This window comes from Kogia breviceps, chromosome 4 (genome assembly GCF_026419965.1).
Source record: "Kogia breviceps isolate mKogBre1 chromosome 4, mKogBre1 haplotype 1, whole genome shotgun sequence".
Classification (NCBI taxonomy): domain Eukaryota; kingdom Metazoa; phylum Chordata; class Mammalia; order Artiodactyla; family Physeteridae; genus Kogia; species Kogia breviceps.
Genome location: NC_081313.1, coordinates 27710917 through 27733823, shown reverse-complemented (window position 1 = coordinate 27733823; position 22907 = coordinate 27710917). Strand labels below are relative to the sequence as shown.

Here is a 22907-nt window from a genome sequence, read left to right as displayed (position 1 = left end):
ATCGGAAAGATACCCGCTTTTCTTCCATGGCTTGCTGCCCTAGGGTCCCATAACCAAGGTGGGCTTTTCAATCGCCTCTTTGCATCCCGTTGTTATTCAGCTGCCCAGTACACAGTGCCTGGTCCTTCCCTGCAGAAAAGAAAATCAACCCAGCAAGGCAATCTCCAGCTCTTCTTTACACAAAGGGTTCAAAACTTATTCCAAAAGCCAGCTGTTTTCAAGCACAGATAAGGAGGTTCTTCTGTTCCTGACTCAGTTATGAAAGGAAGGCTAAAAAAAGTGAATCTTCAAAAGGAAAGGTTGTCTGAAATTATGAGATGATGTGAGGCACGGCCAGCTGTAATTTCTCCCTCTCTTCTCCCCGCACACAGACTTTCAGAAAGCTTTGGTTCCCTACATCGGATTAAAGGGTCTTTACTTCATGGGGTATTTGCTGTTTGGCCTGGGGACGGGCGTCATCGGGCTCTTCCCGAATGTCTACTCCACGCTGGTCATGTGCACCTTGTTCGGCGTGATGTCCAGCACCCTGTACACCGTGCCTTTTAACCTCATCGCCGCGTACCACCGTGAGGAGCAGGAGGGGCAGGTGCGTTGCTGAACCTCTGCACCGAGTGAGTGACGTCCAGACTCACCTGGAGGCTGGGGGAGCTTGCTAGGAAAATGTAGAGCAGAGCTGGAAAACGGGGCTTCTTGAAACGGCAGCACGAACGTGTCCAGCCAGATGTAACGATGGTCTAGCCAAGGCCTGACCACTTTCCCAGCCCACCCCCTCCTTCCTCTGAAGCCCTGTGCACCTGGGAGCAGTCGGGCAGGTGCCATTACTCCCATTTGTCAGATTAGGAAAGGTGAGGTTGGTAATGCTGAGAAACCAGCCCACAATCACACAGAGACAGAGCAAGGGAAACTCTGGGCTCATGACATGTCCAGCGTACCTGCAGTGTTTCTGGATGCCACAACGAGGGCCCAGGCCCTCAACCACTGCAGAGGTTCCTGATGCAATTTCCGGTAGTTACTGGCTGAGCAACGTTTTGCTTGGAAGTCCAGGTTTTGGTAAGCCGTGCCCTGTGTGCAGGGAGGAAAGCTGGTCGCAGGTGGTCACCTCACCAGCTGCCTCAAGGGAGGCCCGCCCCGTCTCCATCTCGGAACTCAAGCCAGAGGGCAAGACCCCATGCTGCCCTAAAAAAGCACTAGGTTCGGTCTTTCTGCTCTAAGATTACCACGTTTTCTTATCCAAATATGCAACTTTTCCCCCTGAAAATAGGCTTACATTTCTTTAACTGTAAAAGTTAAAGAGATGGCTATTAGCTTAATCCATCGCGGTTGGAAACTGCAAAAACGCTGAACACGCGTCCACGTGACCGCAACGCTGGCCTTCTTTGTCATCATTGGATCTGGTAAACACAGCAGGAGAGAGTTGCACCAGGTGTTAAAACCTTTTGATCAAGAGTTTTGTAGCTATCCTCTTCCCTGGCAGACATGGTCACTAATGTGTCAATGCATGGCAGGTGCTTTGCTGCGAAAGAGACAGCTACCACAAAGAACTGTCCCTCCAAGAGGGAGTTGGGTGGTACTAGGTCCAAAACACAGAGGCCTTGGACTCAGAAAACCCTGGATTCAAATCCTACCCCCCCCCTTTTGACAGCTGTGTGGCACTGGGGATCTTATTCATTTATTTGTTAAATATCACTCAAAATGAGTTCATGTTTAGATGGGGTGATACAATCACGTGGTTCGACAACCACAGTGATATACAAGTGTGCGCCATGTGGCTTCCGCCTACCCCTCCCTCCACTCTTCCCTGTCCTCACCTCCCCACCCTGGGCTCCTCCATGTAACCACTCTCATCAGCTCTTTGTCTATTTTTCCAGTATCTTTTAATGAAAATCCAGCGGTTATGAATCTGTTTTCTTATTTTCCCTTTCTTACTCAAAGGATAATGTGCGTTTTCCTGCACATGATTTTTCTTCGTTTAATAGTATAGGAATTATCATTAAAACTCTCAGAGCCTTAGTTTTCTAATCAATGAAGTGGGAATGATGCACCCACCTTAGAGAGTTGTTGGAAAATTAAATGAAACAAGATACTGTAGGTAATCTGCTTAGCATAATGCCTACCTGGCACCTGGCAAACACTCAAAAAATGGTAGGCAGTATTATTATTGTTATCATGGGGTTAATGATTATGATATGTGCATCTAGGGAGGTGGTAGGAATGAAATGAAGTAAGGTATGTGAAAGAGCCTTGCACAAGGCCTAGCACATATATGATACCCAATAAATGGCAATGTTATCAACCAATTCCGACCAAATAGCAAACTAATCAAATATTTACTATGCAAAAAGCAACCATATTTTGAAAGGTTGAATTGCTTTTTTATGTTGCTACCCCTACACATATCTGTGATTCAACATCCTTCTAAAAATGTTTGAACTTTAAACACTAGGGAAGAGAAGGAATGGGATATTTATTGAGCTTCTACCACATTGTATGTATTGACTTATTGATTTATTGAAGAGGTAATTTTGCATTCTTAACCGTTTAACTCCCATAGGTGTGAACGGTGGAATTTAAGACTTTATGGCAGGTGGGGAAGAAAGGTGCAGGCAGGGGGATGGAGATTGAATCAGGAGTTGATATACTGTCTTCTTGGCCAAACGTGGTCTGCCACCTGCTTTTCTTTATGGTCTGTCATGTACAGACACGACAGGAATTCTAGGAATTCTTTGACAATTTTAAAATGATTTTTAAAACTTCAGTGGAAGGATAATATTTGTGACAAGGGAAAATTACATGAACTTCAAATACCCATGTCATAGAGTTCTGTTGGAATGCCAACTTGTTTATGTTCCATGGCTGCTTTTGCACTGCAGTGGCAGAGTGCTGTAGTCGCCACTGAGATCACACAACCCACAAGCTGCAAGTATTTATTATCTGGCTTTTTATAGAAAAAGTTTGCTTGCTGCCTTCTGCCCTGAACGACAGTTGGTGCAGATCAAATGCTGTTCCTGTGCTTCCCTTGCAGAGGCAGCAGGCCCGGGGCGGGGGCCCGGACGGCAGCGCCAGAGGGCAGGGCGTGGACTGCGCCGCCCTCACCTGCATGGTGCAGCTGGCTCAGATCCTGGTCGGAGGTGGCCTGGGCCTTCTGGTCAACATGGCCGGGAGCGTCGTCGTCGTGGTGATCACAGCCTCTGCGGTGGCACTGATTGGCTGTTGTTTTGTGGCTCTCTTTGTTAGATATATGGATTAGGTCAATAAAGAGACATCGTTCCTAACCCCAGACACAGTGGAGCGCACGGCAGGAAATCGATCTTTTCTTTAGCTCTGCATTGTTTGTATCTGCCCATTGGATGCCCGTGTTATGACCTCAGCTGCGGTGATCTGCCCACCCCTCAGTCAGCCCTCTGCACATCCGTTTCCCTATTTCAGGCATCATTTGTCTTAGGAGAGACTGGGCTATGCCTCCATTCACTGGGGGCAACGGGCAAGTGTGGGTGACAGCACCTCCCCGCGCCTTTCTCCCTCCGTCTCAGTGCAGCGCAATGGAGAGGCAGGGTCTGTTTTCCACAGGGCATTTCAGGCCTTGATGAAACCTGAGAAGCAGACTAGCACGTCCCTGTGATGCTGGGATTTATTCTGTGATGTGATTTTTTTTTTTTTAAACCTGGTGTCCATGTATAGTCGGTGGGGGGGAATAATATTTTTCATCAAATTCACTGTAACTCAAAATATTGCCAGTGATTTATTTAAAGATATTAATTCACTCATCTTTAATTCATATTTAACTCATAATTAATTCATGCTAATTTATAATATCCCTGACAAGTCTTCTTGAACATCACATGCTGGAGGATTTACCACTTTGAAACAGCTCATCTTATTGACACACTAAAAATCTCTCTCCAGTCTGCACTTTTGTTCCAGCTGTGGGAGTCTCTATGGAAGCCTTTCAGAGAACTGCCTCCCATATCTCTTCTCCACGTGAAGCTGTTTTCTCAGCCAGAGGTCTTGACGGCAGCATGGTTTAATAGAGAGACCATGAGCTTTAGAGCCGGGCTGGTTTGGGATCCGGGCTTTGCTGCTCCCCAGCAAACTACAGACCCTCCCAAGCCACACTCGTTCATCTGTACATTTGGGGTAATGGTTCCTACCCCAGAGAGTTGTGACCATTTGTAATACGTTAACACTTAGGGAGTGCTTACCACCATTCTCAGCGTTTAACCTGTGTTAACACAGCAATCTTGAGAGAGGCTGCTGTTACTGATCTTCATTTTACAGATGAAGAAACTGAGGCAGAGAGGCATTACAGAACTCGTCTGAAGCTATACAACTCCTAAGTGGCAGAGCTGGGCCTCGGCCCCAGGCACTCCGGCTCTGCTGTTTCCGGTAAGAGCAGCACTTACGGGGGCAGTTGGTCTGCACTAGAAAAATGATAGCCATTGTCACTTTTTTTTTTGGCGGTACACGGACCTCTCACTGCTGTGGCCTCTCCCGTTGCTGAGCACAGGCTCCGGACGCACAGGCTCAGCGGCCGTGGCTCACGGGCCCAGCCGCTCCGTGGCACGTGGGATCCTCCCGGACCGGGGCACGAACCTGCGTCCCCTGCATCAGCAGGCGGACTCTCAACCGCCGCGCCACCAGGGAAGCCCGATTGTCACTATTTTTGAAGGCTCACCATCCTGCTCTCCCAGACCTCAATCCTTCCATCCCCAGCCTTTCATAAGTGTTTGTCTGAATAACACCAGGTGTGCCTGAGAGGTGCAGGATGATTTGCCCCCATGTTTTTACAAGTTAAAAAAAATGTTTGTGGTTCCTCCTCCTGCCTCATCTTAGAGTCTGATAGTGTAGTCCTTGCCTCAGGTGAATTTCTAGCTTATCGAAACCTCCCACGTTAGAAGGGAATTTGGAGAAAGGAACTGAGCTGCTCTGAGAACAGGAACATGGGGATTTGGGCTGTTCTCTGGTTTTTCTCCTGTGTAGCAGGATGGATGGTTTGGTAGAGTGGCCAGGCCCCTGCAGTGTCAGCTCATCTGGGGCTCTGGGGGTTCTTTGGGTTCTCTTTCGCAAAACTGCTGGGGGCACAAGGGGCACTAGGCCCACTCCCAACTTCTGCTTTCTGGGGCCCAGGGGGAGAACGGTGATGAAGGCCCATCCCCGCCCCCCACCCTTAGCCCCGCCCAGCACTTGTGTGCACCTGGGCACCTGCACACCCACAGCCCTCCCAACCCCTCCAGCCTCTACCACACCTGCAAACAGCCGCCCTCAGCCTCCCCTCACACCTAAGTGTGCAGAGGCTCAGTGGTGTCGTTCACCTTCCGGAGGACAGGACCCCCAGAGCCCTTGTAGACTCAGGGCCACTTAGATGGGGAATTCTGACGTCTTGGGTACCATAATCTAGAAGGTGTGGGTGTGGAGTTCAGGCTCCAGGCGGTTCTGGATTCCTTGCCATGTGGGAAGGGGTACAGGTGGGAGGGGAGGACAGAGCAGTGCCCTCTAATAATCAGAGCCAGGGCAGGGGTCCTGGCTGCCCGGGTCTGAGGGGAGTACCAAAGAGTACCAGCCGAAGGGCAGGGACAGATGCGCTGTCGCCGCGTGGCAGCCTCCCTCTCCTTGGTGGTCTCAGGCTGGGTCTGTATTCTCTCACACTCACTGTCCTCTTGCTACTTTTGGGCTTCCAGGCTCCTGCAGTTCTTTGGTTTTCTCCGTTTTGTTTTAAGAGCCTGATCTCTGCTGCTCTTGGGTCGTGGCTGGGGCAGCGCTAGCGTGTGGGGCGGTACATCAGGGGCACCCCTGTGGATCTGGGCCCTTCTAATTTGTGTGTGTTTGGGGGTGAGGGGAAGGAAGGCAGGGACTTACACCGAAGCGGTCACTCCTTCCTGCCTCCTGCAGAACACGCAGCTTGCTTATCTGGCAACAGGCTCTCTGGGCTCCCGCAGTTTATCCCATTCTCTCCAGATTAATTTTTTCCAGACTGGGCCGAGCTTTCTTCTCAGAGCTGAGTGTGCTATTGCTTCACGTATCAACCTCTGAGCCCTGCTTTCCTCCTCTCCACAGCGCACTTATTTTCTGCCCCCCCAATCCGGTCTCCCTGCCTTCTACTGGTATATTCACTCGCAAATGAAGTTACCACTTTCACGTGCAAAAATATTCCATCTTCCCCAGCCTTCCTTCCTCCCTCTCCACCTCACATTATCCATCTGAGCACAGCAGGGTCATGACTGACTTAGAGGAGTGACCAGGGAGAACACCTTCCCCCAACCCCACAGTGTGGGGTGAAGAGGAGGCAGGGCTTCCAGGACCCCACGTGACACAGCACCCAGCATTATGAAAGAAACAGCACCCAGCCGCCTCTCCTGCTTCACCTACCTCTTCTTGACCTCCGCAAGCTGTGGAAATGGAATTATGTGCTGAGTTCAGTGTTTATTTCCTGATCATTTCTCCAAGGACCGCTCAGGTGATTAAAGATTTTGAAATGAATGACTGGGTGAGCCGGGAGGGTGACCTACTGCTGAGGGTCCTCTTACCTGGACCCACAAGAAGTCAAGAGTAGTCATCTCTGACCAACCACAGGGCATCAGGGCCTGGTCTTTATTACAAGGGAAGCTCTTTTCAGATGGAACACTGGATGGGTTATGGGATGAAGAAGGGAGCTAGAGCACACAGCCTCTCTCTCTCTCTCTCTCTCTCTCTTTCTCTCTCTCACACACACACACACACACACACACACACAGAGTCACACTCAAATATTCAAATACTTTACTCCCTTAACTTCACTGAGGTTTGAATGAGTGAATAGAATCCAGTTTCAAAAGCCTTTAACCACCTTTGGGAACCTAATTACCTATACTAAGAACCTAAGTACTTGTTCTTAGTATACCAATGACATATCCTCTGAGACAAAAATGTCTCATTCCCAGACAAATAAAGCAAGTATAGGGATATCTACAGTCTTCACAGAAACCCTAGGAAATCCTGCAGGAGAAAGGGAAGCCACACTGCTTTGCTTCCCTCCCACACCATGCACCTGGCATTCCAACCTCAAAGCCTTCCATCACTGCATTTCCTCAGCTTCAGACACCCTCTCTATGTGCCCACTCCCTGTCTCACCTGCCAGATCTGCCCATCTAATTTGTACCTATATTCCTAGGTCCATCTCAAATACTGCTTTGGCCAGGAAGTCTCTGATTCCCAGTAGAATCAAGCTTTCCATCCCTGTGTTCCTATAATTAGCACTTTCTTATAGCCCTTACTATGACATTCAACTCACTGTCCCATGACTCATTTGCCTTGTGTACATGGCGCTGTCCCCTTCTAAATGTCAGGAATGTGTTCGTGATCCCAGCACTCAGGATAGAGCTAGGCACACAACAAGCATTCAAAAAATAAATTGCTGGTGTCAACTGGATTTGACCATTTCCTGGTTGATGCTTTTGTCTTTGTGGCAGACAGAAATCTTGGTCTTTGCTCCCTCTAGCCATGTTCTCGGGAGTCCTCGGGTTTGGGTGGGGATGAGGTGACTCATTTCATAGAGTTTTTTCACGAGTCCTTGCCCCCAGCCCCTTCTGGTTTTCTAGTGCCCGTTATACCAGGAGCACACACTTTAACATATTTTCCTCAAAATCCTGGGCTACCCACACATTATTTTATCGTCAACATTGAAACGGCAGGTTGCTTTAATAAAGAGAATCTCTCCGTAAATGTCTAATATCAGCGTTACACATAGATATACTACCATGCTACTATTTGTTCTTTGTGGGTGTTTACTTGTTCATTTATTTTGTATTTTGGAGACATGGAGGGCTTACAGTTCAATCTTTATTAGCCCATTGGTCCTCAATTTCAATATCAGTAAGTTTTCTTTTTAAAGGGCAAAGAGAGACTAATTTGACTACTTTTAAGCAAAAGCATTTTTCTGTTTTCTAAAAAAGGTAACTTCTCAAGGCTACTCAGGATTGAGGATGTCAGGCAGCTTTTGTTTTTGTGGCAAGTTCTAGGTGTTTGCACTGTGTGTGTTAACAGAAAGGAGGGCCAGGGACACTGGGGCCGTGCAGTTCACATTTTGAGCCTCAAATCTCAGATGCTACTGGGAATTTCCAACAAAATCACAAAACAATTGACAGTTCCAAAGGCTATTTAAGCAGACATGTTTGTATAATGATTATTTATGGTATTATTTATGGTATGTGCTTATAAAATAAGCACACCAGTAGGTGCCTACATTACCTGTTTTTTGATCCCAAACTAGGTCGCCAAAGAGAACAACAGTAGCACCTCTGTCAAAACTGGCAGCTGGATGGGTAGACTGTTCGATCCCCACTCTCTGAGCAGCCTCAAGAAAGGACTACTCTCCTTTATCAAAGGTAAGGTGACCATATGTGTGTGGGTTTATCTCTGGGCTTTCTATCCTGTTCCATTGATCTATATATCTGTTTTTGTGCAAGTGCCATACTCTCTTGATTACTGTAGCTTTGTAGTATAGTCTGAAGTCAGGGAGCCTGTTTCATCCAGCTCCCTTTTTCACCCTCAAGATTACTTTGGCTATTCGGGGTCTTTTGTGTTTCCATACAAATTGTGAAATTTATTGTTCTACTTCTGTGAAAAATGCCATTGGTAGTTTGATAGCGATTGCTTTGAATGCATAGATTGCTTTGGGTAGTATAGTCATTTTCACAATGTTGATTCTTCCAATCCAAGAACATGGTATATCTCTCCATCTATTTGTATCATCTTTAATTTCTTTCATCAGTGTCTTATAATTTTCTGCATACAGGTTTTTTGTCTCCCTAGGTAGGTTTCTTCCTAGATACTTTATTCTTTTTGTTGCAGTGGTAAATGGGAGTGTTTTCTTAATTTCACTCTCAGATTTTTCATCATTAGTGTATAAGAATGCCAGAGATTTCTGTGCATTAATTTTGTACCCTACTACTTTACCAAATTCATTGATTAACTCTAGTAGTTTTATGGTAGCATCTTTAGGATTCTCTATGTATAGTATCATGTTATCTGCAAACAGTGACAGCAAGAATATACAGTGGAGAAAAGACAGCCGCTTCAATTAGTGGTACTGGGAAAAATGGACAGATACATGTAAAAGTATGAAATTAGAACACTCCCTAACACCACACACAAAAATAAACTCGAAATGGGTTAAAGACCTAAATGTAAGGCCAGACACCATAAAACTCTTAGAGGAAAACATAGGTAGAACACTCTATGACATAAATCACAGCAGGATCCTTTTTGACCCACCTCCTAGAGAAATGGAAATAAAAACAAAAACAAACAAATGGCACCTAATGAAACTTAAAAGCTGTTGCACAGCAAAGGATACCATAAACAAGACCAAAAGACAACCCTCAGAATGGGAGAAAATAGTTGCAAATGAAGCAACTGACAAAGGATTAATATCCAAAATTTATAAGCAACTCATGCAGCTCAATAACAAAAAAACAAACAACCCAATCCAAAAATGGGCAGAAGACCTAAATAGACATTTCTCCAAAGAAGACATACAGATTGCCAACAAACACATGAAAGAATGCTCAATGTCATTAATCATTAGGGAAATGCAATTCAAAACTACAATGAGATATCATCTCACACCAGTCAGAATGGCCATCTTCAAAAAATCTAGAAACAATAAATGCTGGAGAGGGTGTGGAGAAAAGGGAACCCTCTTGCACTGCTGGCGGGAATGTAAATTGATACAGCCACTATGGAGAACAGTATGGAGGTTCCTTAAAAAACTACAAATAGAACTACCATACGACCCAGGAATCCCAATACTGGGCATATACCCTGAGAAAACCATAATTCAAAAAGAGTCATGTACCAAAATGTTCATTGCAGCTCTATTTACTATAGCCAGGACATGGAAGCAACCTAAGTGTCCATCAACAGATGAATGGATAAGGAAGATGTGGCACATATATACAATGGAATATTACTCAGCCATAAAAATAAATGAAATTGAGTTATTTGTAGTGAGGTGGATGGACCTGGAGTCTGTCATACAGAGTGAAGTAAGTCAGAAGGAGAAAAACAAATACCGTATGCTAACACATATATATAGGGAATCTAAGAAAAAAAATGTCATGAAGAGCCTAGGGGTAGGACGGGAATAAAACACAGACCTACTAGCGCATGGACTTGAGGATATGGAGAGGGGGACGGGTAAGCTGTGACGAAGTGAGAGAGTGGCATGGACTTATATACACTGCCAAATGTAAAATAGATAGCTAGTGGGAAGCAGCCGCATAGCACAGGGAGATCAGCTAGATGCTTTGTGACCACCTAGAGGGGTGGGATAGGGAGGGTGGGAGGGAGACGCAAGAGGGAAGAGATATGGGAACATGAGTGTATGTATAACTGATTCACTTTGTTGTGAAGCAGAAACTAACACACCATTGTAAAGCAATTATACTGCAATAAAGATGTTAAAAGAAAAAAAGAAAGGACTACTCTGCCGTGACCAGAGCGGAATTGTTATGAGAAATGTGTCACCCTTCAGATGGTCCCATACACTGGGGGTTCAGGAAGAATTCATCATGCATGTCAACGTGCTGAGCACTCCTTAGAATGAATGGAACTTGGTTAAGGTAGAGTCCTGTGGGAATTCTGATTCCCTGCCTTCTCTCCTCGACGTTATGAACAATAAGAAACCCCACACCTGAAATCCTGGCGATCCCCTCAAAATAGACTCTCAGTACTCTTTTCCCTTTAGGACAGGTTTTTACTTGAGTCTCCCATTCCCCTTCCCACCCCACAACTCCCCTTGAAAGATCAGACTCCAGCTTCCAGAAATTTGGGTTTCAGGGACCACATTTCTACGGCATCTCTTAATCTTCCATCTAAGCCAACGAAAAACGCGGCCGAACGATCCCCCCTACTCGCTCGTCCAGAGCCTCAATCAAACCGGCATTCCGATTCCCAAAGTGTGAGGGCGGAGAGGCTGCAGAAGAGTCCCCAGTCCCAGTAGCCTGTCTACTCAGACCCGTTCAAGTTGCTCGTGGGCACAGCTCACTTGGAGCGCGCAGAGCCGAACGCAAGGAGTGTCTCCAGGTACCCACACGGCTCTCAGGGGGAATCCGGACGCCCATCTTCCAGCGCACAGCGCAGTCGCTGCTGGGGGACCCAGAGAGGCCCCTTTGTCCTTTAGGGGTCGTAGCCTGAAGAGGTCTCTCTATTCACCCCCTCGAACTACACTGCGTCCGCTCCCTCCCGCAGAGACTCCACTCCCCCGCGAAGGGGCTCTCACACGCACGCCACGCCGGAGGGTTTTGGTTTCGGCGACCTGTGAGCGCAGAGGCCGTGCAGAGCCTCGGTCGGGCTCCGCGTGTGTCCGCTCTCCCCATCCCAAGTGATAAACCCGACGCCCTACGGGAGGTGGCTCTCTCGCGGTGCATTTCTCCTGAGGGCGGAACAAGACTGTCACTCCTTTCTTCCAACTCCGAAGAAGCTTCTTGGTCCCATACTCTAGGCTCTCCGCTCAGCCAAGCAGCAAATCAGACCTTCGCGCCCGGGCGGTCCCGGAGCCAAGGTGCAAAGGTTTTGTGAGTGGCTCACCCGACTGGATGCACCTTGAGGACCCTTTCAAGAGCTGGGGCGGGGGTGGGGGGAGTCGCTGGAATAAGTGCGCTCAGTTGTCCGCGCACCACTTGGCTGAGGCCTTCTTCCTTGTCCCCGAACTGCTTTACATTCCTGATGCCTTTCTCGGCTTCTGGGCGCGCCACACTGCCCAGCGTTGACAGCATAAGGAGAGGAAGATGTGTGTGTGGAGACAAGGGGGACGGAGGCTGGTGGCTTGGTCCATTGAGGCTGATCTCGGCCACTTTGCCACCTTCCTCTCTCCACCTGGGTTCGCAGCCTCTCCTGTCCGGAGACGGTCCCCCGGCCACTTCGTAGGCTGCTCTTTTGTGCTTCTCTCTCTGCTCGCCCCTCCTACCTCTTGATCCGGGGGCCTAATCCCCTAATCCCCTAATCCGCTCTACTCTTTTCCGCCAGGGAAGGCCACTTGGCAGTTTCTGCATAGACCCGGGCTCAGCCTGCGTCACTAGGCGGAGCTGCTGGGCAGCAGGTCGTAGCGCCGCCCCCCCCCCCCCCCCCCAAGCTGTAGACCACCACGCCGGGCGGATAGAGCATGTCGGGCTCCGCGGCCTGGTGGAGAGATGCCAGGGCCTGCCGGCCCTGGTCCTCGGGCTCCGGCTTGGTGGCGGCGGCGAAAGGACGCATGCTAGTGAGAGAAGGCGACGCGAGGCGCCACAGTAGATTCTCGAGCGCATTGCGGAACTCGCGGCGCACGAGGCAGTAGAGGATGGGGTTGAGACAGCTGCTGGAGTGCGCCAGGCCCACGCTCACCGGGAACGCGTACACCTGGCACACGAAGTACTCTTGGCTGAAGGGCACCGCGCTGAACTTGATGAGGATGCGCCAGGTGGTGAGTGCCTGATTAGGCAACCAACACAGGAAGAAGGATAGGGCCACGACGGTCACTGATTTGGTGGCCTTGGAGCGTCTCCGGGCGCTGGCTCTGGCCAGGCCTCCCCCAGCCGCTGAGGCTCCCACTTCGGTCCCTGCCACGCGGTGGTCGGAGATGAAGCTCACCAGCAGCAGAGAGCACAGCCTGATGACGCCCAGCGGCGGCACGAAGCCCAGCAGCGCCTTCTGCAGGTGGTAGAGGCCCAGCCAGAACTGCCTGTCGCGGCCTAGCAACTTGTCCTGGCAGCGCACCAGGCACAGCCCCTCGCCCATCACCTTGATCGTGGTGGAGAAGACGGCTCTGGGCAGCGAGGCCAGCGCGGCCGAGGCCCAGATCAACACGCAAAGGGCTTTGGCCGAGAAGCGGCAGCGGTCCCCCAGGCTCCAGCCGCAGCAGTCACCCCGGCCGTGCCCTCGGGTCTGGTGGCTCTTAAGAGCCAAGGCCACCGAGTGGTAGCGCGCCACGCTCGTGGCGGTGAGAAAGAAGACGCTGGCGCGCATGTTCGTGGACCTCACTGTGGATACGATCTTACACGTGGCCTTGCCAAAAGGCCATCTGAAGTCGAGGGAGTTTTCCACAGCCCAGAAGGGCAGGGTGGGCACGAACTGCATGTCCGTCAGCGCCAGGTTGGTGACGAAGAGGTTGATGGAGGACTTGCGCCAGCCCTGCTTACTCTTCATCAGGTAGAGCACCAGGAGGTTACCCGTCAGCCCCAACGCGCAAACCGCCCGGTACACCACGCGGATGAAGATCCTCACCCCGGGCCTCGGTGTCCGCGCTCTCCGCCCCGCCGCCGCCCAGGGTATGCCCTGGCCCCGCGCCGGCCGGCAACCCTAGTCCCAGCTCCCACGAAAAGTCCCGGGGCTGCAGCGACGCGTGGCCGCTAGTGTTGGTCACCTGCAGAAGGTCCGGCATCAGACTGAAGAGTTCTGCGAGCTCGTCCCCGCCAGCCGCCTTATTCATGGTGGCTTTCGCGGCTGCAGCGGCCTCCTGCCTGCGCAGGTGCCTCTAGGTCAGGTTTCGGGAGATAAGCCCTAAGGGAGTCCAGCTCCCCCGGGGTTCCGGCGTGCCTGGGGGCTTTCAAAGCAGCCGCGGAAGAGGCGCGTCCCCGGCGAGCGGAGCTTGGCCTTGGGCGCGGGAGCTCCGCTGAGCGTCTGTTCTGGAGGGGAATTCGAGAGCACAGGAGCACAGCATCTAAGGCGCGCGCTCGGCGTCTAAAGGTTCTCCGGCCAAGGTGGCAGTCTCCGGGTCCCCACTGTAAGAGTCAGGCTTTGCCCCCTGCGTTTCCCGCTGTCACAAGCGCATACCCGCCCTGCCGCTCAAGGGGGCCCTCTCCTTCTCTTCCAAATACCTTTGTCGGTTTCCTCCGCAGTTGAGTGCACGAGGCTTCTGAACAGAGTTCTGTCTACCTCGCTCTGACTCTCTGGAGGGTTTTCGATGCTGCCCTCGCGGCTTCGCGTCTCCGTCTCTCCGCTGTTGTCAGCTCTCAGGGAGTTGCCAGCAGCCTTCCCGCGAGTTGCGTTCCCACCCGCCAAACCGAGGCCGCGGGCTCCCAGGGAGCCTGCGTAACCCCCGAGCCGGGAGAAGGGGCGCTTTCCGAGGTGCTGAACTTCGCCGCGCCCGCCGCGGGGGAGCGGGGAGAGGAGCTCAGCAGGAAGAGCCCAGCGGCCAATTTCCCTTTTCCTCTTCAGCTTCAAAAGGAAATTGTAGTAACCCTTTATTTTCCTATGTTGCTGGAGAAAGTCGGCTTTGATTGGCGATCGCTTTTCCTTTCTTATTCTCAAACATAACTATTAGAATTTTTTCTTTCTCACTCCCAAATGCACAATCTTCTGCCCATTTTTCTTTTTTTTTTTTTTTTTTTTTTTTGCGGTATGCGGGCCTCTCACTGTGTGGCCTCTCCCGTTGCGGAGCACAGGCTCCGGACGCGCAGGCCTAGCGGCCATGGCTCACGGGCTTAGTTGCTCCGCGGCATGTGGGATCTTCCCGGACCAGGGCACGAACCCGTGTCTCCTGCATCGGCAGGCGGATTCTCAACCACTGCGCCGCCAGGGAAGCCCCCATTTTTCTTTTTAAAAGCAATGATAGTGGCCTCTTTTTTTCATGCCCAGACCTTAAATCAGATGAGGGCTCTTCCTGAATACACAAACGCCAGCTCCACTTCCCCTTGTTAATTAGCTGACCACTTTAATTGGTGTCTGTCAGGATTTTCAAAGCGTCCTCACATAACAAAACTCTGGGTTCAGGTGTTGCCCTCTGCTTTGGTGTATTCAGAGAACTGAAGCGAAGCAGAGCATGTAATTGGTGCACCGACTTCACAGACATTAGATGTTTAGCTCTCAGCCCAGGGCTCTTCAACAGATTGTTTACTCATATACAGCCACACTCTACCTTGATGCAGTTGGAAGAGAGGATTTCATGGGGCTGTTTTTTGGCCACCAGCCCCCTATTTCCACTACTATTATAATCAGAACTCTTAATCAGTGATTTTTTTTTTCAGACCAGTGGAAATAAATTCTAAGGAATCTTTTAAGTTCCTTTGGGCAACAGGAACCAATATAAACCATTTGAATTACTTCTTAAATTGCAGTTTATTTAAATGCCAGATCAACCGCCTTGGTGTAAAATGTACATTTCTTAGGATAAACTTAAGAAATCTGAAATGTTTTCCTCACTGTCCCCGGCTAAACTGAAACAAAAATATCTTAGGCGTTAACTGTCCTTACTCATGCAGAGCTCGTGACTTTACTTACAGAGATAAAGAGTTTGTGACTTGAAAGCAGAGGTGATAGAAAAAGAAACGCGGTACCAAAACATATGAAGGGAAACGGAAACAATCTTGATTCCAAAGCGGGGAAAACAGTTCCAGAGAACACGCTTCACGGCAGCCCCTGGTCTACTCCGTTTTCCCGCTAGAGGGCGCCAATGCTTTAATAAAAACCAAACCAAACCAAACCGCTTCACTTGAGAAGTTCTGATCTGGAGAAACTCAGCTCTGCGCGGAACCGATACACAGGTCGCTTCTGTGTACATCTCTTATCCCTGCTTTAGTAACCTCATCTTCAAGTTTACTTTTCACTCAAATTTTTACTAGCTCTCTCTCCATCAGATTTTAATTTCTCCTTTATTTAAAAAAAAGTTTTAAAAATATTTCAAGGTGCTGTTGAAAAACAAGGAAGCTTAGGGCATACCCTGAAAGCCTTTTGCCTCGGTTTCCTATTATGTACACGGGAGGAATTGTGGTTTTCAAATATTCTGAGGATAGGTGCTGAGCAGGTGACATCTGAGTCAGCTGGGGAGCTTGCTAAATTATAAGTTGCTGCTCTCCTCCCAGCCCCACGCGGCCACAGAGATTCTTTTTCTCAGTGGAGTCAGGAAGGGGCCCAACAATCTACATTTTTTTTTTTTTTTGCGGTATGCGGGCCTCTCACTGCTGTGGCCTCTCCCGTTGCGGAGCACAGGCTCCGGACGCACAGGCCTAGCGGCCATGGCTCACGGGCTTAGTTGCTCCGCGGCATGTGGGATCTTCCCGGACCAGGGCACGAACCCGTGTCTCCTGAATTGGCAGGCGGATTCTCAACCACTGCGCCACCAGGGAAGCCCAACAATCTACATTTTAAAAACATTCTTCCAGGTGATACTAATTTTCCCCCAATTTGGGGAACATCTGGATTAACTTTTATTCCTTTTCTGTCTCTCCATGTGAAAAAATTTAAGTCCCAAAGAAATATTAGTGTCTATTGGTGGTTGATCATATACTAGGATTGGAAGCAAAGGAAAAGAAGGGGGTCTCAACAGGTTTCCTTAAAATCACATTTAGGCCCAGTAGTGATATTTACTTCACTGTAGGACAGGGGGGACCATGTGCTCCTGAGGTCTGCCAGACCTTGAGTACTCAGCAGCAGGACTCAGACTGAGCCGCTAGGAGAGGCTCTTCCCAAGTGTGACTCCCCGAGAATGCTGCCAGAGTGCTTCCGAGCCTAGAATGCTCTTCATTTCCAAATCTGTTCTCTGAAAATGAAGCACACGTTGTGAGCAGGAATTTATAGTATCAATGAAGTCTGTGTCATGGAAGAAAACAATCCCTTTTCAAATAAGTTCTTTTTCAGTATGACCTTAAGATATTTTAGACCATTTTTCTTAAAGGCAAGGGCCATGTTTTTCTCAACCAGCATCTAAAATATTCAAAGAGAGAGTCATATCAGCCACGGGCAAATATCATTTAGGTATACTGTTAAAATATTACCAAAATCTTACCATATAAATTCCCAACGTAAAATTTGGAAAATTGACAATGTTGTCAAATTGTATGTTGATCCATAAGGATCAACCTTATGGAAAAATTAAAAGAGGGGGTTTTTTAGTTGTCTGGTTTTAAACCAGCTGTTACCCCTCCCCCTGCCCCATTAATCTAATTGTTTGTCAAGTTTTATTACTGAGGATCCACACGTGCCAGTCTGTTTTCCCAAGTTAGTACCTTTGCTAACAATGTTCTTGTGCGAGTTCTTCCTCTATTCTCATCTCTCTCTTCCCCCACTTCAACATATTTCTACGTTACTTACACTGTTTAATATTGCTGGCAAAAGGTTACTGTCTGGGGGGAAGCTTTCTGAATTCTCTGAGAAATATGTATCGATCTTCCCCCCTCAATTATCATAGAACCCTCTATCAGCACATCTCTTAAGGCATGCCTCCCCATCAAGAAACTCTTTCTGAATATTTCTCATCTTGTTTAAGAGTGTCAGCCTGTCAGGGCAGAGCATGTATCATCATCATCGTTGTTTGCCCTTAGTGCTGAGCTCAGACTTTTCACATGTATGGGCACAGGACACACTCATTGATTGGACTCTGCATTCAGATGCAATCTTCCTACTAAGGCAATTCCTTAAAAGGTAACTTACAAGTTTCCCCTAACTATCTACTCTAATAGAATATCCAAGTCTAACTCCAGGGAATTGATTTATTTAAAAAACCTTTCAGAGCTTCCCTGGTGGCGCAGTGGTTGAGAGCCCGCCTGCCAATGCAGGGGATACAGGTTCGTGCCCCGGTCCGGGAAGATCCCACATGCCGCGGAGCAGCTGGACCCGTGAGCCATGGCCGCTGAGCCTGCGCATCCGGGGCCTGTGCTCCACAACGGGAGAGGCCACAACAGTGAGAGACCCGTGTACCGCAAAAAACAAAACAAAAACAAAAAACACCTTTCATTTTTACCTAAGCTAGACCTCCATCTATAAAGCCAACTGCACATTAAAACCACTTAAAAATATTGATGCCCAGTGCCGACCTTACACCAATAAAATGGGAATCATTTGTTAAGAGTAAGATATGTAGTTCCATAGGGCTTATTATAAAAAATTGCAGCTCCCCTACATCTGGACTCTCCATATTTCTTTTGTCCAGAGGCACATTCAAATCTTTTAACTGTTTCTTTTGCTATATACTGCGTAGCTCTGGTTGAAATGCTTATATTGGTACTTTATTTTTTCATTGTAGGCATTAATATTTTACTCCCTACCATGGAAGGTGAAAGTTTAGCTTTTTTCTCACACATCCTCTCCTTCCACTTCTCCCAACATTCTGACACCCCCCCAGTTTAGTTATATTGTACTTTTGAAAGATCCGTCCCCAGCATTTTCACTGTAATGACTATGTAAACGTTAACAATTGAGCCATATATAGTATATGATTGTTACTCTTTTCTTTCACAACTTTTTGTCTCCACTGGAATTAATAATTATCTTTGTTACTAAGGTAGGAAAGACCAAGTAGAAGCTACTAGAACTGCTTCTACCTACCAAAATAGTAAACCCAAACCATACCACCTACCTGAAGGAATCTTGGAGAAATAAGTGTTATCACCAAGGATTTCGAAGACACAGAGGTGGAAGTGAAGCAGCAGCTATTTCCACTTAGGACAACAGGCACTGCTGTGTCTTGCCCACATTTTCAGTGATCTGCTGGCTCACCTCTTCGGCACTGGGCAGCAGCTGGGGTCACGGCTCCTGCAATGCCCACCAGATCTCTTCCTTCAACGTTTTTGAGTCATCGGCCAGCCACATATGCAGCTCCATGCCAAAAGGTGTCATCTTCTCCTGCAGGCCTCTCACTGGTGATATCGGAGGCAGTGAGAGACAGACATGGACTCAAGTTTGTTTTCATGGGTTCCAGAAGAAGAATATTTGTTTTAAAAAGGAAGACAGCAGGGTAATATGTCTGGAGGTGGTTGAAAGTCCTCTTACTACAACTCCAAAGACTAGTTGGCCAACAGATTTAGGTAGGTTGTTCCAGCAGGCGAAGAGGAAAGAACCAAAGTTGACCCTGTGTGGGAGACCCTCCTGGGAGGTATGGCACGTGATGAGACCAGGACGAGCAAGTGTCAGATCACACAGAACCTAGGAGACCATGACTGAGAGTTTGGATTTCACTCGAAACTCAAGAGCAAGCTACTGGAGGGATTTAAGTAGGTTTAGAGATGCTGTTGGTGCCCTGCCCATCTCCCCATCTCACATGCCATTTCCCTAGTTGCCAACTTGACCTTCAAATACCAGCTCCTGTGACTCTTTCCGAGTGGCCTTTCTCTGAAGCTGCTTTGCTTGTTTGCGGGGCCTCCTATAGGTGGTGGGGACTTAATCTCCCACTCTCACCTCTCAGAGGAGCCTACAACAAATGACTGATGGAGGTTGATGTATAAATACCCTGGCTTCCTTGTCCCTTTGTCAGAGTAGCTCTGATTATGTGTTTTAACTTATTCCCCAGAGTTTAGAGATAAGCTTTAGCTGGCAGAGTGGCAACTTGTTTGACAATACATGCTTATTGGGGTTCTCCCCTTCCCTATCACACTTAACTTTCAGTGTTTTCAGGGTTCTCCTTCCAAATAAACTACTTTCACTAGAATTTTTGGTTCTGGATCTGATTTGGGGGGAGTCAAAATCAGGACAGCAGGGGAATTATGCAATCCAGTTCACACATTATAAAGACCATACTGATTGGTAAAACAGTTATAAGGCATGAAGGGTGCAAACTGGGAGCCTGGAAAAAGACTACTGCAACAGTCTAGGTGGGAGATGGTGGCAGCTTGACTTAGTAGATTCAGGCTGCTATAACAAAAACACCAGAGACCAGGTAAATTAAACAACAAGCACTTATTTCTTATAGTTCCAGATTCTGGGAAGTCCAAGATTAAGGCACTGACAGATTTGGTGTCTAGTGAAGGCATAGTTCATAGAAGGTCATCTTCTATTCTTCTATGCTGCATCCTCCATTGCAGAAGGGGCAAAAGAATTTTCTGGGGACTCTTTTACTAATCCCATTCATGAAGGCTCTACCTTATGACCCAATCACCTCTCCGAGGTCCTACCTTCTAATACCATTACATTGAGGGTTAGGATTTCAACCCTATGTTTATATCCTGGTGGGATATAAACATTCAGTCCAGCTCAAGGGTGGCGACTGTGGAGGTGGAGAGAAGTCCTGAATTGAATTTTTATTTGGAGAGTAGAATCACCAGGATGTGGTAATGATGATGGGTTGGAAGGGGTTAGAGGTGAGAGGAAAAGTAGTTTCCAATATGACCTCATCCTAGGTGGTTGGATGGTGGAAAGACTGGAAAATGAAAGACTTTGGTAGAAGATCAAGAGATTTCTTATGGACATATTGCCTTTTTGACCTCCAGTTGGAGAAGTCAAACAGGCAGTTGAAAACGTGGGTATGTGGAGCTTGAAAATTAGGGCTGGATTGATCTTTAAAGCTATAAGAACAGATGAAATCATTCAAGGAGAGAGAGCCTAGAAAAGAAGACCTGAGCCAACATGGGTGGTACAGGAAAGTCAGTTTCTTAAGATGAAGTTTCTATGACTTTTTTTGGAGGAAGTTATCATAATGAACGTTTTCATTTTATTATCTATTTTAAAAATTAGTTCTCTTGGAGAAAACTGGAACCATCTCCACTAAGCTGAATGTGGATAATAGAGACAAATAGAAAATATTAAAAAGAAAAGTTGAGCATATGTTTACTAGGACTAAGACCTTGAAGAATGTGATAAATATTTTCACTAAATACAGAAAATATTGATATACTATTACCTGGGGTCCTTCACAGATCAAGAGAGGCCTGGGACTCCTCCAATATTTTCCTAAGGCTCCTAATATAGATGAATCCAGATATAGATATAGTTTACATAATGATATGTACTATAACAAAAGCATGCCAAAAACAAATTACAAAATAATATTGTTATAATTTTTACTATTTAAAAATTTGGTATTTTAATGTAAGTAAAGACTGAGATGATGCAAAAGCCTAAGTTTGATGCCATTTGCGAGTGCAAGATCCAGGTCTCTCCCCCACACACACTCTTCCGTTCCCTCTGATGCCAACCACTGAGATAACTTTGGACCCAAAGAGGGAAGAACTCACCTTGGAGTGGGAATGATGTTTCTTTCCTTCCTTGATGTCCTCTTTGTCAATAAACAAGCTTTGAACCATAGGCTGTAGAAAAGGAGGCATCATCTACTCTCGGGCTGAGGCAATTATAGGGCTGCACTTCGGGCTGGGTGAGCTGGACTTCCCTGTGGAGGGAGTTGGGCTGAGATACTCAGAGTATGAGCCTCAAAAGAGTAGCCAAGATAGTAGAAGGATAAGCAGTCCTCTGTGAAACTCCTTCTCCAAGTGTTTAGAGAAGAGTTGTTAAAAACCATCTCCTGGATTTAAGTGGGAATGAAAGAAGAGATTTGAATTCATGCCTAGAGTGGATTGGTGCCGGGAGAGAAAAAGAGCCTGGAAAAGAGTTATAGGACTGTACATTGTGACCTGAGTTTCCAAGGTCACGGATGATTCATTTGAAGTTCACATTGTTGGCAGAAGGGGCCAAACAACCACCAGGCGGATTTGTGGAATATTCAAGCATTCTTCGTGGATTCTTGTGGTTTCTTTGCAAGTGGAATACAAGGTAGGGATGGATTTTTCACAGTCCTTGGGATGGGGCTTAGAAAATGAGCACCAGAGATATAAATAAAAAGTATGACCTCATTTTTTGGTTTCAAGATGTAATAATGAGGAAATATGTCTGGTAAAGATGTAGTAGCATTCATTATGTCCAGAAGAGTCATTCTGCTGTGTTTTTAAACAAGTATAAAGACTGATGTTTCAGTACTTATAATCACAGAGATAATATACTGATGTGAAAAGTTGAGTAAATATATAAAGTTATAATCTAAATAATGTAATCTATAATTAATGGGTAAATAAAATCTAGGATGTGAGTTTGGGGTAGTTTGTTCTGGGAAGATTGCTGCGAGGCAGAAGAACTTGAGCTGGATCTGGATAAGAGAAGAGGAAATTACTCCCAGAGTCAGATTAGAGAGAAGATATATAATCAGAACTTCTAGATTCTGGGCTTCTACAAAGCAAAGTGTGTTTTCAGGTAAGAGAGAGGAGAAAAGGATCCATCCTCTAAAGATCCCTTTGGAGTATGTACAGGCACCACTCACTCTGCATTACTTCTTCTTAATCTGCAAGTATCACATCTTTTGTTCTACCATAATTATAAATTGAGTTCTTACTATGTGCAATGTAATGTGTTAGGTGTTTGGACAATTAACAACAAAAACATCAATGACACAGTATGAGTAATAATTGAAGTGATGATAACCAATCACATGTCCCATTTATTTGGATGCTGTATTATTTTCCTAGGGTTTTTGTAACAAATTACCACAAACCAGGTGGCTTAAAACAACAGAATTGTATTATCTCACAGTTCTGGAGGCTAGAAGTCAGAAGTCAAGGTGTTGGCAGAGTTGGTTCCTTCTGGAGGCTCCGAGGAGGAGACCATCCCATGCCTCTCTCCTAGCTTCTGAGGGGGTCGAAGGTAATTTCTTGGCTTGTAATTGCATCACTCTCATCCCTGTCTCTGTCTTCAGATGGCTTTCTCCTCTCCATGTCTATCTTTGTGTCTCTATTTTTTCTCCTTATAAGGGCACTAGTCATTGAATTAGGGTCCACTCTAATCCAGGATGACCTCATTCTAACTACTTTCATCTGCAAAGACCCTATGTCCAAACAAGATCACATTCACAGGAATCAGGGGCTAGGATTTGTACATATCTTTTTTGGGGACACAATTCTACTCACTACAGATTGCAACCATGTGCAATGTGCAAAAGGTTCTTCATTATCTCACCCAATGCTCACAATGGGTGAGGTTGATACTATTGTTATCCCAAATCTGATTTCCAGACCTTTATCCCCAGAACTCCAGAGTTGTAAATTCAACTGCTGCTTGACATTTCTACATGGTTTCTGATTTTCCTTCAGATTTCTCAATCTTAGTAAATGGCATTACTCTTCACTTAACTGTTTAAGCTTAAAATCCAGGAGTAATTCTTTATTTCTCATTTTCCCGTAAACCCAGTCTAACCCAATCTAGTAGGT

The 22907-nt window shown here is 47.1% G+C and overlaps 2 protein-coding genes across 2 annotated transcripts in view; one reads left to right on the top strand and one right to left on the bottom strand.

Moving 5' to 3' along the window:
* SLC45A2 (solute carrier family 45 member 2) overlaps window positions 1-3377 on the top strand; it is a 32756-nt gene extending 29379 nt beyond the window's left edge. The window contains exons 6-7 of the mRNA XM_059060834.2: window positions 372-586; window positions 3023-3377. Coding sequence (XP_058916817.1) covers window positions 372-586; window positions 3023-3247 — 440 coding nt within the window. The 3' untranslated portion in view covers window positions 3248-3377. The remainder of the gene's footprint in view (window positions 1-371; window positions 587-3022) is intronic.
* An 8672-nt stretch (window positions 3378-12049) lies between these two features.
* On the bottom strand, window positions 12050-20981 carry RXFP3 (relaxin family peptide receptor 3). Its single transcript, XM_059062330.1, is given in 5 exon segments — window positions 12050-12103; window positions 12106-13233; window positions 13235-13483; window positions 13885-14166; window positions 20892-20981. Coding segments are annotated over 5 exon segments (1803 nt in total).
* Between the last annotated feature and the right edge of the window lie 1926 nt (window positions 20982-22907).